The following is a 15,132-nucleotide window of genomic DNA, read 5'->3' on the forward strand; positions in this document are numbered from 1 at the left end:
TTAACTCCCATGGGGCACTTGCCTTACTTGTTCCTGCCTTCAGGGCCTTTCCTGTCCCATTGTCAATCCTGAAATAGATTTCCTCCCTGGCTCCCTGGTGAGATTTATTTACAAAGTTGTTCCCTGGGCCTGGTCCTCATCAGAATTGTTTGGCTGGCAAAATGGTTGTCTGGCCCTCTCTTCCCTGTTACCCAGCCCCTGTGCTTAGGAAAGGCCGAGAGTTTCAAAGACTGATAAGGCTTAATTTCTTACCCACTCACTCCAGGGGAATTTGCATCTTTGACAATTCTATTTTTAGTCTTTCCCCATAATTCTATAAGTAGTATGTGGCCATCCTATAAAATGTAGATTAGATTTTTTTTTTTTTAACAATTTAGAAAGAGAGGAAGCGCTCATAAGATCATTACCATAGAACCAAGTCTAACACTTGGACATGATTCCAGTTGTCTTTCTATGAATACTTTCTATGAAGTTGAGCTCATGTACTCTATGAAATCTTGTTTTTTATGCTTCCTCACTTAATATATTGAAGTAGCTTCCCGGGGCGTGAAATAGTCCTCATAAAGATTTTCTATGACTGTATAGCAAGCCATCTTGTTACCATATAGATTACTGAAGCAACATTTCAAGCAATTAAAAAAAAAGATTGTATTTGATTTCTTTTAATGGGAGACTTTTATATTTTCTAAGAGGGAATTATCACATTTGTTTAAATTGTGAAGTTTGGCTTCAGACCTGGATTCACATCCTGATTTCCCTACTTACTAGCAATGTGACTTCAGATAAATATCTATTTCTTCATCCTTAATATGGAGATAATACTCTCCTTCACAGGGTGATTGCATATACTAAATGGGGTAGTGCATATGAAGTACCTAGTGGGTAAGAAGTCTTGCTACAAATGTGAAAAGTACTGTTTATTTTTTTATATTACTACTACTATCACTGCTATCAAGTTTTCAGCCAAAGGAACCCATCTCTAATGATGAAATTCCAGCTATCGTGAACATAGCTTAGAGGATGTTTTTGTAAAGGTGGTGTATAGTTTTCATAAATATCTACAAAATGGTGTTTGGCTACCTATTATTTTGGTCTAGGGCTGCCCCTGTATCTTGGTCCCACTGTTGATGTGGCTATGTTAGCATCTTTATGCTGCCCGCATCCACCTCCACTGAGGACCCTTTCCTCTCTTGTGCCTAGGGAGGCCATTGTAATATAAATACAGGAAGTGTTAACGGTGCAAGGCAGTATATAGAACCACAGATGTCAGCACTGAAATCATCCTTGGAGATCACCTAGTATAACTGACAGTTCCTCACCCCTTTCCTGCCTTTGCACACATGAAGGAGACCAAGGCCTAGGAAAGTCATAAGAATTATCCAGAGCTAAAGAGCGAACCAATGGCCGGCGCCGCGGCTCACTTGGCTAATCCTCCGCTTGCAACGCCGGCACCCCAGGTTCTAGTCCCGGTTGAGGTGCCGGATTCTGTCCTGGCAGCTCCTCTTCCAGTCCAGCTCTCTGCTGTGGCCCGGGAGGGCAGTGGAGGATGGCCCAAGTGCTTGGGCCCTGCACCCGCATGGGAGACCAGGAAGCACCTGGCTCCTGGCTTCAGATTGGCGCAGCGTGCCGGCCGTAGTGGCCATTTGGGGGGTGAACCAATGGAAGGAAGACCTTTCTCTCTGTCTCTCTCTCTCACTGTCTAACTCTGCCTGTCAAAAAAAAAAAAAAAAACCAATTTCAGTGCTAGATTTAAAATCCAGTATTCTTTATCTTGCCCTTAACTTGCCTCTGCAGTTATCTACTAGTGTTACAAGGGGTCTTGAGAGGTTCATTAAAAAATGCATGTTATGGTAAAGCTATGCATAGATTTCAAGTTTTCTGCACCAGAATAAACTTATCTTTTAAATATATTTTTCCCACGAACTTTTTGAAGTGCCTTCATAGCAATAACCGAGGCTATAGATCAGAGGTGAGAAAAGAACATTGAGGGCTTGAGTTAGCTGGTTGTAGGTGTGGAAGACTTCCTGGAAGAGGTACAGTGAGCACTTGCTTCCTTTTGGTAGTTGACTTATTTGCATTTTTGTTTGTTCCTTGATACACATTGCTTTGTGGCTGGTTGGGAGCAAGGGCTAGGTTAGGGTTTACTTCTGTCAGTATTCCTCATTCCTCTCCACCAATATTTAAATTACTCAAGTTCTTAGCACCCCATTCCCCTCCTCTCTGAATGAACAGACGCTTGGCACAGACTCTGCTGAGCACAGACTCAGATGACTAATCCATCTCTTTTGATCTCATCCTAGATCAGTGTGCGTGTGACCACCATGGATGCAGAGCTGGAGTTTGCCATCCAGCCCAACACCACTGGCAAGCAGCTGTTTGACCAGGTAAGGGAGGGATGGGTTACTCTTTAGTCTCTTCCTCTCCTACTAGCTCTCACCACATGCCAGCCAGTCATGCCTTCTGCCTCTTGTTAGAGAATCTCTTTCCTACTTGTTCCTTCAAAATAGGTCAAAACAAGTCCTGACCCCAGCCTCATGGCCCTGATTAATCCTGTCTTTGGCCCTGAACAAGGGCGAAAAGAAAAGGGAGTTATGATTCTGTGCTATATGATTTACAAATACCATCCCATAGGGCTGTCAATTGAACTAAATGATCCCTTCTCCATTTTAATGATGAGGCTCAGAAGTCAAATAACTTAATTGCACTTACCATATGGCTCCTGTCACTATTTTGCTTCCCAGTAGAAGGAAACCAACTTATTCTCCCCGAGGTAGTGACTTCTATGTACATTTATTGTAAAGGAATGCCAGGACTAAGGACAACAGTGGCAGTGGTGGAGGCAGTAGGAGGGTACTTCATTTCCTGCAGGTGTACCTTGGAGATAATTGCTTATTCTTCATCCGTGAAGTGTGCTTCTCATCTGCAACCCAGCGGAGTCTCTTCACTGTGAATCATCATTGTCAGAAAGCATGTACTGTATAATAGCCAGATGAGGGCTACTGAATCTTTTAGCATTCAAGGAGTCCCCTGGGGATGAGGGAATGTGCCATTGTGGCCAGACTGCCAGGAACAGCAGTGATCCTCTCAGAGACTGGAATCCCACCGGGTGGGCCATTCTCCCTTTTCTCTGTTGGCCTCTGGGAGATGGGGATCTGACTTATCATCCAGGCTGCTGGGGCTACACACTCCCTTGCTGGATTCTGCAAGCCCTCTTGCTTCCCTTTGTCCTTTGTTCTGTGAGTCCCTCCACTCTCTGGGAACTGCCCCGATATTGAGAAGGGGAAGGAAGAAAAGGGAGGTTATGTTCAAATGAACTAATTCTGTTCCTGTGAGTGCTCCTAACTGGTGAGAAGAAAGACAAAGGGAATGGCTTTGGGAATGGAAGTGGTGCTGCTTCCCATTCGGGTCTCCCAGGTAAGAGGGAGGAAAGTATGGCTAGAAGTCTGAGGACAGCTTAGGTATACTCTCTGAGTTTCTAATGTCACATAGAGTGGGAAAATCATTGTCTATAGCTAATACAGATGAGAGTGAACATATGTCCAGGGATTCCAGGATGCCAGGTACTGTCACAAGCATTAGACCATCACAAAGCCCTGTGAGTGCAGGCATTTGTACTGGCCTCATTTTGTGAATGAGCAAACAGCATCTGTATTTTCTTAGCTAGACCTTGAGAAAAAGTTCGAACTTCTCTGGGTTAATGTCTTCATTCTCTCTCCTGAAGTATAGTAACTAACAGGCTTTTGGGGAAGTTATTGAAGATTGTATAATTATTTATATGTTGCTTGTGACACACACACACACACTCACACACACCCCAGTTACAGTGGTGTATAAGGGTACACAAAATCTGAAACGATAAATTGAATGGCTGAGGAATGCAATAAGAAAGTCAATAGGGAAGAGAGTGTTATGTAAATCATCCATTATGTAGTTTCTTTTTTTAAGATTCATTTTTATTTATTTGAAAGACAGAGTTACAGAGAGAGAGAGAGGTCTTCCATCTGTTGGTTTACTCCCCAAATGACCACAATGGCCAGAGCTGATCTGGTCCAAAGGTAGGAGCCAGGAGCTTCTTCCGGGCCTCCCATGCGGGTGCAGGGTCCCAAGGACTTGGGCCATCTTCTACTGCTTTCCTAGGCCATAGCAGAGAGCTGGATCGGAAGTGGAGCAGCTGGGACTCGAACTGGTGCCCATATGGGATGCCAGCGCTGTAGGCCGCAGCTTTAACCATAGCTGGCCATATAGTTTCATGTATTAGATGATAGCTCCTTTTCCAATACCATGCTGCTTTGTTGAGTCATTCGTGAGCTAAAGCTGGGAGATGGGCTTGCTGACTGTCAGAATATCTAACTTTGGGTTTCACAGGAACTTGCTGCTTCTCTGGCTTTTATGTTTGTTTTATTTTGAATAACAAAGGGTAATCATTGCCATTTAATTCATGAAAATACAAATTAGCCTGAAGAATATTTAAACACGTGTTTACTACAATTAAAGTAATGTGCTGACATTCACATAGCTCACATGTGATTACAGTGCAAGTCTGGAATGACTGAATGCATTTTGATTATATTAAGGTTTTGCATTGTCCCTTTGCATGCAGATTTTATGTTGGGGAGCTTTTTAAAGGGACAGCCGGGTGAAGTCAAAAGGGCACTGGGTGGAAAATCAGCGATCTTGGGCTCTAGGGCAAGCTCTGTCACTTCCCATAAACTCATCCCCTCGTTGGACCCGTTTCCCACTCTGTCTGACTTATCTTTTTAGTCTAGTTATCTCTCAGATTTATCTCTGTCATTTGTCTCTGCATTCCATTATCTCTTTCTCCCCCATTTTCTATTCCTACTATTGGAATGTCAGACAGCTCTTTGCTGTAAAAAGGAGGAAAAAAAAATCTCACTTGAGTCTGGTCAGCCACTGGGATATGTGGGGGGAGGTGGCAGGGATCATCTCTTCCTGGACAGACTTCTTCCTGTCTTGGGGACGAACAGGAGGAAGTGGCTGTACACTGCATAGGCTCTGGTGGGCCCTTTGTTTCAGGCAGTGGTATCATTCTGGGCAGCAGCTAATGTAGTAGAGGGGAGGGTGTCTGTGAGTACGGATTTTATGGTCCAGCTGGGAGCCTGAGGCTCCTTCAGTCTCTGCCTAGACTCCTTCCTCGAGCCCTGATTCTACTCATTCCCCCTCCCAAACCAAATGACGCCATCCTCTCCTTCAACACTGGGGGCTTTGTCCATTTTCACTGGAGGGGGGTGGTGGCTGTGGAGGGCAAAGAAGGCATGATTTAGAGCCCAGCGCAGAAAAACCCTCGAACAAAGAGGTTTATTAACTTTGAAAAGCCACAAGGCCTGGTAATTCTTTGTTAGTGTTGGTTTGGTTTGCGTACTGTGGGTGTGGTTCTGAGGGAAGCCCAGATGGTAGGGAGCCCTGGCCAGATGGGTGTGCTAATTCTGAAAGCTCCTGCTTCCCAAACAAAGCCCTTGAGAGCCTTTTGTACCAGTTGAGGAGAGGAGAGGGAGGGAACCGGGAAGTTCTTGACTTTTCTTCCAGAAGACCAGTGTTGGCTTGAGAAGCATCATTTACTGAGCACCTATAGAGGACTATCCCTGGCTGGGTGCTTTAATCCTCATCATCTTGCCTTTGAGATGTGAAAGAGTCATGGAGTTAGTGACGTAGAGCTTTGAATGCAGCTCTGATGGAACAACTATAGTTTTCTGCCACTGTGCTAGTCTCCTTGTTTAGCTTGAAGAAGACTCAGGGAAGATGTGTTCTTCATCCTCAGACCTCTGAGGAATTGCCATAGGAAGGAGAGGACAGTTACTTTCTGTGAGATCAGAAGGAGCAGACCTGGGATTCCCTATGTGAATACGCTGGGGGCAAGATTTGAGCTAACACAAGGAACTGAGCATAGCGCCCTCTGAAGGCTGAGGCAGGTCAAGAGGGAAATTCACAGAAGTGTGTGGTCTCAGGCGATGTTGAGTTCTTTCCCCTCTTTAAATTGCTGAGACAGGAGTGGGGAAGTCCATTCAGTCTGGCCCTTGAGATCCATCATTCTAGGAGACCCTCCTGCTGGAGCCAGGGCCTTGGAAGAAGGAGCTGGACTCCTTGGAGGGAATTGACAACAACTCTGGGCCATCCTGCAGCCCAGTAGTCATCTGGCCAATGACCAGAGAAGGAGTAGACTAGAGAGAAAATACTCTCCTTGGCCCCAGTGATAAATAATAGGCAACAATGGAAAGCCATAGCTTGATGAGACCCAAAGCCTGGTGGGAAAGGGAAGTAGAGCCCACCATTCCTCTAGTTTACTTCTGTTTCTTGTGAGTGTGCTTACAGCTGGGGAGGGCAAAGAACACATTTTGCTACAGCAATTCTGTCACTTGCTTCAACCTCTAAAGCCTTAGATTCTTCCAGGGGCCCTTGATCTTGTATTACCTTGGTACCACTAGGGGGCAGTGCCACCACTATGAGTTCCATTTTGAGATCTCTCTGCCTGGCCCCTCCCAGCCATGATTTCAAGCTGTAGCTATGGTTTGCCATTCCCCTCTCCTCTAGGTCTTGGAGCTGTAGGAGTGCAGTGAAGTGTCAGAGCATCCATTCATTCATCTGTTCATTGACGCACTCAATACTGACTGAAGGTCTTCAGTGTCTGGGGGAGAATCTCCAGACCTATAAAACACCATCTCTGCCCTAAAGGAACTTGGAGTTCCTTACCTATGGAGGCATGGATAACCACCTGCAACCCCTTTTCCATAAAGAATGAAAGAAACACCCTTGATGCTAAGGTTACATGGGGAGGCCTATGGAGCATAAGAGTTGGAGTCAGTCCTGAGTTCAATTTCTGTCCTGCTACTTAGCTGTGTGACCTTGAATGGCTCATTTAGTCTCTCAGGACTTTCCTTTCCTCAGTAAAATGGTAATCACGCTGAAATCTCAGAGATTTTGTGACTTAATCCTCAAGTAAATAAAGTGCCTGGTGCATAGCAGGCATTCTAATATTGGTTGTTCTTATTAAGGGCTAAATAAGTAGATGGAAATTGCTCTGGGAGTTCAGATGAGAGAGCCGTGAAATCAGGAAGCTTTTCTGGCTCACTGAAGTACTTAGGAACTTGAGGACTTCGCATTAAAAATAGCAACCCTTTCTTTTCTTTCTTCTGTTTGTATTTGGTAAAATAACTAACATTTGTTATTGCCATAGTATCCCCATGTTACCAATGAAGAACTGAGGCTGAAAGAGAGGAAAAAGATCTGTTTAAGGTCCTGTAGCTAGGACGTGGTATTGCTGGGGCTTGAATCAGGGCATGTAGCATTTTCAGTTTTCTCAGTGGCTTTTGTCAGCTGGGTTCTCTGTGACCCCATTTGCCTGCTCCGTGAACTCAGAACCCCATGAGTGTGTTCTGTGCTATAGAGCAGGTGACCAGTAGAGCACAGGCAGTGTGGAGTTCGAGAAGCAGCAATGGGGGGTAAGCCTGTCTCGGAGCTTTTCAGTCGTTCATTGATTTGCTTTTAGGTGGGTGGCTGACGCAGCTGCTGGCAAGCTGAGGATGGGATCTTAGTAGGCCTCAGGTGTCTGGGCATTGACGCATTTTGCACATCATTTCTCACACGGTTCTCTTGAGGCTGCAGCCTTCAGCTTCCTGATCCTGCTGTGGGCTTCTGAGGTGGCTGATGACATCACTGGTTTGTTTACTCAGACAGGTTCAAGCATGGGGGATACAAGGAGGGAGGCTCTGGGCTCCGGAACTGACCGGATCTCCACTCCCCTCCACTGAAATCCAACCTAGGCAACTTTGACGTGCAAAAGAGAAGAAAAGGGGGTTTGCGTCTATATCCAGACGATCCTGGTAGTAGTGAAGATTTTTCTCAGGGGCAGACCTCAGTCTCTCAGTTTGTACTGCTCAAATACTGTAACTCCATAGCCTGTTTCAGAGATTTTTGTCATGGGGCTGAATTGAATCCATAGTGTGTCCAGTCCCCCTAGATGGGTATGTGGCAGATTCTACGAGGGACACTAATCTGTAGGCTAAATATGACTTCATAAGTATGTTGGCACATCAATTTTAATTATAAAAATAAAAACAATTGTTTATGGAGTAGAATGTAAAATCTGCACAAACGATTAAGACTTAAGGTGACATTACAAAGAGATTCTGATTGACTTGCAACCATCTTCTTATTATCTCTCCACCCCATCCTTGCATCCGGTCAGTATATGCGTTCATTATTTAAGGATTTCTTCCATGGCAGCTTTGGGAAACACTGGTTCAGGTCACATGAGCTGGCTGGGGTTAAAGGGAGCCAAGAAAGAATTTTTTTTCTCTCAAAGATAAAACCATTTCTTAGAATGGAACAATTCGAACTCTAGTCACTTGGTCCGCAGAGGTTGTTCTTAGAATCAGCAGCTAGATGCCTCTCTCTCACTTGAAAAGAAGTTTCTGTTTTTCTCTAGAGTAGAGGTCTCAGCTGGAAACAAAGCTGGAAGCAAGCAGAGCTGGGCTCCATTTCCATGTCTGGGGACTTGGAAATGGGGCCAAGAATTGCCTGATCAAATGGTTCCCAGCATCCCCAAGACCTTAATTGGAGATGTCTTTATAGCCTGAGGTCGAGGTTGGGGTCACCTGATTTGTCCTTTGTTGTTTTTTTTTTCCACAGACTCAATTCTGACTTCTGACCATATTTCCTTCCCCCCACATCCTCACTTCCTTACTTTGGAACTTCAGTGTATGCTGAGAGACATTGCTCATCTCTCCAAGCCCTAGAGCCTACGGAAGTGGAAAATTTGTGTTTCTGATTTCTCCATGTGCACAAAGTTCAGACAGCTCAAGATTCTTCACTGCTTCTGAATTATTTCTTTCAACATTGCTTTAGCTATTACTCTTTCCATCTTCTCAGCGTTATTCTGGATCCCAGAACTACGTTGGTTCCCATGATGCCCCTTCTCTTACCACACCTTTACTCACAGTACTAAGTAAACAGATAGAAAATGTGGCACAAAAAGAGGCTAAGCAGTTTACTCTTGGAACCTTCAGGTCTGGCTGCATAGTTTGTGTCTGCCTCACTTGTCTTCAGTCGTGGGGTCCCTGAGCCTCTACAACTGGCCTGTTGGTACAGGCAAAGGGCAGTTGCCCTACCAGGACTGTTCTTAGTCAGACATACCTCTTATGACCTAGCATACTGGCCCCAATGGTCTGTCTTATCTTTAGCATCCTTAGTGAGTCCTTCTATCTCTGGAGGCTAGATTGTTTCTTGGAACTTGCCTTTTTCTACCAATTGGAACTGCACACAGTTTTCTCCACCCTGTTGCACATCATTAGAACTGGTTATTGGGCCCTAGCTTAGTTCTAGGATGAAATAAAGGGTGCTTTAAAAAAACCTCTTGTCAATACACCTTCCACCCTTTGCAAAAGGTTAATATTACATTCAACATAAGCATTCACATTGCTGCATCTAAAACTTGCTGGCAGTTCCCTCTGCCTATTCACTGAGTCAGGGACTCACCTGGCTATTGAATCCTGGAGCCTTTTTGATCTTTCCTCCCCACTTCCTCTCCTATCCCCATTTACCTTTACTGTGTTCCTGATAACTCCTAGGCAAGAAGTAGGTGGGAAATTGGGTTATTGTTCTTACCCATTTGCAATTACAACCTCTAATTAGTAGAATGACAGAGTTTAAGAGAAGACAGAACTCTAAGCCACAGCCCCAGTAGATGGGGAAGCTGATGTTCTGGGTGGGAAATGTGCTGCCTTAAAAATCACACAGCAGTTTGGAGGCAGAGTGAAACTTGTGCTCAGGTCTCCTGATACTCAATTCAAACTATAAAGGGGAAGGGTGACCTGGTGAGCAATGAAGGTTGATGACTTGAGGGCTTGGCTTCTCCCCAGAGTGGCTGTTGATTAGGCCTAGTGGGAAAGCCAGAAATCATACCCAGATGCAGAGGTGGTCAGAGTTCATTATGTGGAAGAGATATCTGGGCCAAAAGAGAGACAAAGTTAGTTACTTGAGAACTCCAGGGTTTTAAGCTCCTGTGAGCCCTTGGCATTAGGAGATAGCATGCTAGAGAAGAAATGGTACCGGCTTTGGAGTCACACACATTAAGGTTTTATGGCTCTGTGATTTTAGATAGTCTTTCTAAGCCTTAGTTTTGTCTTCCATAGCATGGGAATAACAGCTGTCTCACAGTTAGGTTAGTGTTCAGTGCCTGGCACATAATAGGTGCTTAATAGAAATGACCTACCTTTTTCTTTGGGCCTTGGAAGGTCTATATTATAAGCTCCAGGTGTGATTGTGGAGCCTGGCTTTGGATGTATAGTAGACACTTTATGGATATAGTGATGATAGGTGTGTGTATGTCTGTGTGATGTTATTCAACAGGCAGAGAGACAGAAAGAGCTTCTATCTGCTGGTTCACTCCCCAAATGCCTACAATGGTCAGGGCTGGGTCAAGCTGAATGTCTAGGTCTCCCAAGTGGGTGGCAGTGACCAACCTCCGAGGATGCGTATTAGTAGGAAGCTGAACTGGGAGCAGAGCCAGGACTCACACCCAGGCATTCTGATATGGGATGTGGATATCCTAACCTAAGACATAACTGCTGTGCCAAATGCCCACTCCTCTGTGTGTGTGTGTGTGTATGTCTTTTCGAGGGAAGATATTAATTTGCTGATAGGATCCTTGTTTCCTATTTTTTATATCCAGGTATATTTCTTACATTTTCTACTCACTCATCCTACCCCAACTTCTACCATCCCCCCCCCCAAAAAAAAAGAGAAAAGAGAGAGAAAGTTGCTTGATGCCAGCCTGACCTCATTAGGATGTGTCTCAGCTTCACTGCTGCCGGCCCCAATGGTGGGCATGCTGGGCTTAAGCCCACAGCCAGACCATTAACATGCTAATGTTGGGGACTGGAGAAAAGACCCCATCTGTCTTCTCCTGGCAGCCTTCCTTTTCCTGCCCACTGCTCAGCCTAGAGGCTTAGGGCACCAGGGGACCCCTAAGCTACTACACTGAGGTACCCACCCTATTTCTATCCTCAATTTTTCTGAATAGTAAAGGGAATCATGACTAGGCTCTGACCAATGATTGAAAAAAGGACCCTAGCACCTAGAAACAGCAAAGCTTCAGGGTGTATAGATTCTACACTCCTTGGTTTATCTTCTCAAACATTCTTCCTTAGGGTATTGTAAATGTGTGAATTACTCCCAGTTGCTAAAATGTAAAGGACAGTATACGGGAACATCCCCACAGGACAAAATGTAGGAGACAATCCAGCAGTCTCTAGCTTAAACCTTTAATCCATCCTGGGAGTTGGAAGTGGCATGGCATTGTAGAGGGAGGGAGGAGGTAGCAGAAAAGCACTGGGTTTGAATGGATTTGGAGTCAAACAAACCTCATTTGAATCTTGACCCTGTCTGACCTTGGGCAAACTATTTCACTTCTCTGAACCTCACTTTGACTATCTATATAATGGATCTCATTTTATTGTATCATAGGGCTATTTTGAAAATGAGATAATGGATGTCAAGTTCTCAGTGTGTGGTAGTTCTTCCCCTCCCTACCTCAGCAGAAGTACTTTGTGCAGAGAGATGCTGATATCATTTCTTGACTGCTGCCCAAATGCATTTTCTTGCCAGATGCTGAGTTCCTTAAACCCTTTAAGAGCACAGACTGTGTTGGCTCTACTTTTGTGTCCTCTGTACCTGGCACAGGCTAAGTGTTCAATCAGTGATTGCTTTGTGTTTTCTAGGTGGTGAAAACGATTGGCCTGAGGGAAGTGTGGTTCTTCGGTCTGCAGTATCAGGACACGAAGGGTTTCTCCACTTGGCTGAAGCTCAATAAGAAGGTAACTGCTTACTCCTCTGTCGAGTTTGGAATTTATTCCTCCACTAGAACTTGCTCAGGAATGTAACATGTACTAGCTGGTAAAGCCAGGGTTCCCGGGGCTATGTTTGATACTGGGTGGCCTGTTGATCATTTGGGTCAGAGTACGGGCAGAGGACTCAGACAAGGCAAAGTTCTTTCTCTTTTTCCACTTGGGCTTCTCACAGCAAGAATGCCGAGAATTCTAGGAAGAAGACACCCTTTCCTTCCCATTGGGAGGTCGGCCCTGAACTCTGTTTAGGACCAAATGCATTAGTGGTTCTTTTATTTAAAAAGATTTATTTATTTATTTAGCTATTTAGTTAGTTGAAAGGCAGAGTTACAGAGAGAGAGAGAGTGGGACAGACAGAGACAGAGATCTTCCATCCACTGGTTCACTCCCCAAATGGCCACAACAGCCGGAGCTGGGCTGATACAAAGCCAGAAGCCAGGAGCTTCTTCTGGGTCTCCCATGTGGGTAGCAGGGGCCCAAGGATTTGAGCCATCCTCCACTGCTTTACCAGGCTCATTAGCAGGAGCTGATTCTGAACTGGAATAGCTGGGATTCGAACCGATGCCCATATGGGATGCTGGTGCTGCAGGTGGCAGCTCTATCTGCTAAGCCAGAGCGCCAGCCCTTATTACCAGTTCTTTAAGAGGGGATTGATATCCCTTTTGTCTTTACAAAATTAAAGGCTATAGGAGATTTGTTATAAAACTGCAGATTTTTGAATTTGAAAAAAATCTTAAAGATCTTGTAGGCTTAATGCTGTCTTTTTGCCCCACCCCCGTGGGTCAAATGATACCTGAACCTCATATAAATGCTTACCTCTTTCAGTGAGGTTCCACATGGGATTATCTGAGTCCATTGAAGCTGTTTGTTCCAAGTAGCATCTCTTCAGGAAGCTGGTAGTCCTCCATCTCACTATCTTCAAACTAGCTGACTTTATCCTTAGAGGTTTCCACACTGTATCTATAGCTTGTTTCTCCGATTATGTCTAGGGGGCGGATATCCCACCTTCTGTAGAATCTTCTTTTCTCAAGAAGTTGAGACTTATTCTGAACAAATGGGGAACCATTAGGAATCAGTTTCATGCTTTACAAGATGATCCAGGGGCAGGCTTGGTGGCACAGCAGGCTTGGCTGCTGCTTGAAGTGCTTCTTTCTCATATTGGAGTGCCTTATTTGAGTCCTAGCTATTTCACACTTCTGCTCCAGCTCCCTGCTAATGTACCTGGGAAAGCAGCAGAGGATGGCCCAAGTGCTTGTGCCCCTGCATCTACATAGGAGATCAGGATGGAGTTCCTGGCTCCTGACTTTGGATTACCTGTTGCATGAGCCATGGCTGTTGCAGCCATTTGGGGAATGAACCAGCAGATGGAAGACAGTATCTCCAATCTCTCTCTCTCTCTCTCTTTTTTTTTGGGGGGGGGGGGGACAGGCAGAGTTAGACAGTGAGAGAGAGAGAGAGAGAAAGGTCTTCCTTTTCTGTTGGTTCACCCTCCAAATGGCCACTACGGCCGGCACGCTGTGCCGATCTGAAGCCAGGAGCCAGGTGCTTCCTCCTGGTCTCCCATGTGGGTGCGGGGCCCAAGCACTTGGGCCATCCTCCACTGCCTTCCCAGGCCACAGCAGAGAGCTGGACTGGAAGAGGAGCAACCGGGACAGAATCTGGCTCCCCAACCGGGACTAGAACCTGGGGTGCTGGCGCTGCAGGTGGAGGATTAGCCAAGTGAGCTGCGGCGCTGGCCTCTCTCTCTCATTCTGCTTTGGAAATAAATGAATAAAAATCTTTTTAAAAGATTATTTAGTTTGTATTCCTGCCTATCCAATTCCCAAGCCTCAGCCATACACCCTAGTTTTTACTTGCTAATTTCTGGAGCTGGAGGTGCCTTAAGAAAGGAGCTTTCTTAACTTTCTTAAGTCTACCCTCAGGTTTGAGGCCAGTTGGATACATTGCCAGCTAATGGTGGCTTGAAGACTTCTGAACATCAGTGAATATTAGGTAATTTCTGGAAGAAATTGCCAACAGGAAGTGATTACAGACATGGCATTGGGTCCCCAAAGAAAATAATGCATCTCTTTCCTGCATTACCAAGAGGGTTGCCATTTGGCTCTCTGAGATTACCCAAATAATGACCTTTCAGTGTCTTCTCCTAACCTGTGGTCTGTCTCCCACCCTGAAGCCCATTTTTTGAGTCTGTAACCCCATGCTGCTCCTAGGTGACTGCCCAGGATGTACGAAAGGAAAGTCCCTTGCTCTTCAAGTTCCGGGCCAAGTTCTACCCTGAGGATGTATCTGAAGAATTGATCCAGGACATCACCCAGCGCCTATTCTTCCTGCAAGTGAAGGAGGGTATTCTCAATGATGATATTTACTGCCCTCCTGAGACGGCTGTGCTGCTTGCCTCCTATGCTGTGCAGTCCAAGTATGGTGACTTCAATAAGGAGGTGCACAAGGCTGGCTATCTGGCTGGAGACAAGTTGCTGCCACAGAGGTGAGGTGGTGCTCTGGCCCCCTTTACCCTTGCTAGAGGTGGGCTGCATTCCAAGACTGCCCAACCCTTGCTCCACAGGTCCACTGGGTCTGTGCCTCTCCATTAGGGTCTGTCTGAAAACTGTGTTGTGGTGCTCAGAGATGCATTTGTACATAGCATCATACCCTGTTGTTTAGCTCTCAAAAATAAATTCTCTTTTCCCCTCCCTCCTCTGTGTGCCTGATTATAGAACTTCATTACCCTGGAGGCAGGTGCTTACATAGGATCAGAGATGCATTGATTTTTGTGCCCTTGCTCATTACATTTTCTCAATGTTTCACACTGATTTGGACCTTTTCTATCAGGGGTTCACAAGGGAGAGAGAAATAGACAAGCCAGGGATATGGGGGAGCTCAAATAGCAGAGCTTTTGTAAGCTTCAAAGCTAAACACTCTCCAGCATCCATTATTTTTGTTTTGGTATCACAACAACACAGTAAATGGATAGGCAGACATTATCCTTATTCCCTGGCTAAGGAAATAGAAGGGCAGAGGTACTCACACTGACTTGCCCCATCTCTCATCATTCATTTGAGGTAGAGCCAGACCTGGGACCCTAGTCTCTTAATGTTTTAATGCAGGGTTCTTCCCACTGCATCCAGTGATCATTTTCATAAGCATCTGGACTAGAAGGACAAGTCAGGCCTCACTGTAGGGGCCCTAGTTCCATGGGAGCCATGGCACATGTACAACTCAGCAGAAGGCGTTAGGGACAGTAAGCTGTGCCTTGGGACTCAACCTGAGTCATTGC

General features: G+C 45.4%; 1 protein-coding gene across 1 annotated transcript in view; it reads left to right on the forward strand.

The window, feature by feature from the left end:
• MSN (moesin) overlaps window positions 1–15,132 on the forward strand; it is a 76,187-nt gene that overhangs the window by 47,008 nt on the left and 14,047 nt on the right. The window contains exons 2-4 of the mRNA XM_008272722.4: window positions 2,301–2,384; window positions 11,733–11,828; window positions 14,069–14,343. Coding sequence (XP_008270944.1) covers window positions 2,301–2,384; window positions 11,733–11,828; window positions 14,069–14,343 — 455 coding nt within the window. The remainder of the gene's footprint in view (window positions 1–2,300; window positions 2,385–11,732; window positions 11,829–14,068; window positions 14,344–15,132) is intronic.

The sequence above is a fragment of the Oryctolagus cuniculus genome, chromosome X (genome assembly GCF_964237555.1).
Source record: "Oryctolagus cuniculus chromosome X, mOryCun1.1, whole genome shotgun sequence".
Lineage (NCBI taxonomy): Eukaryota > Metazoa > Chordata > Mammalia > Lagomorpha > Leporidae > Oryctolagus > Oryctolagus cuniculus.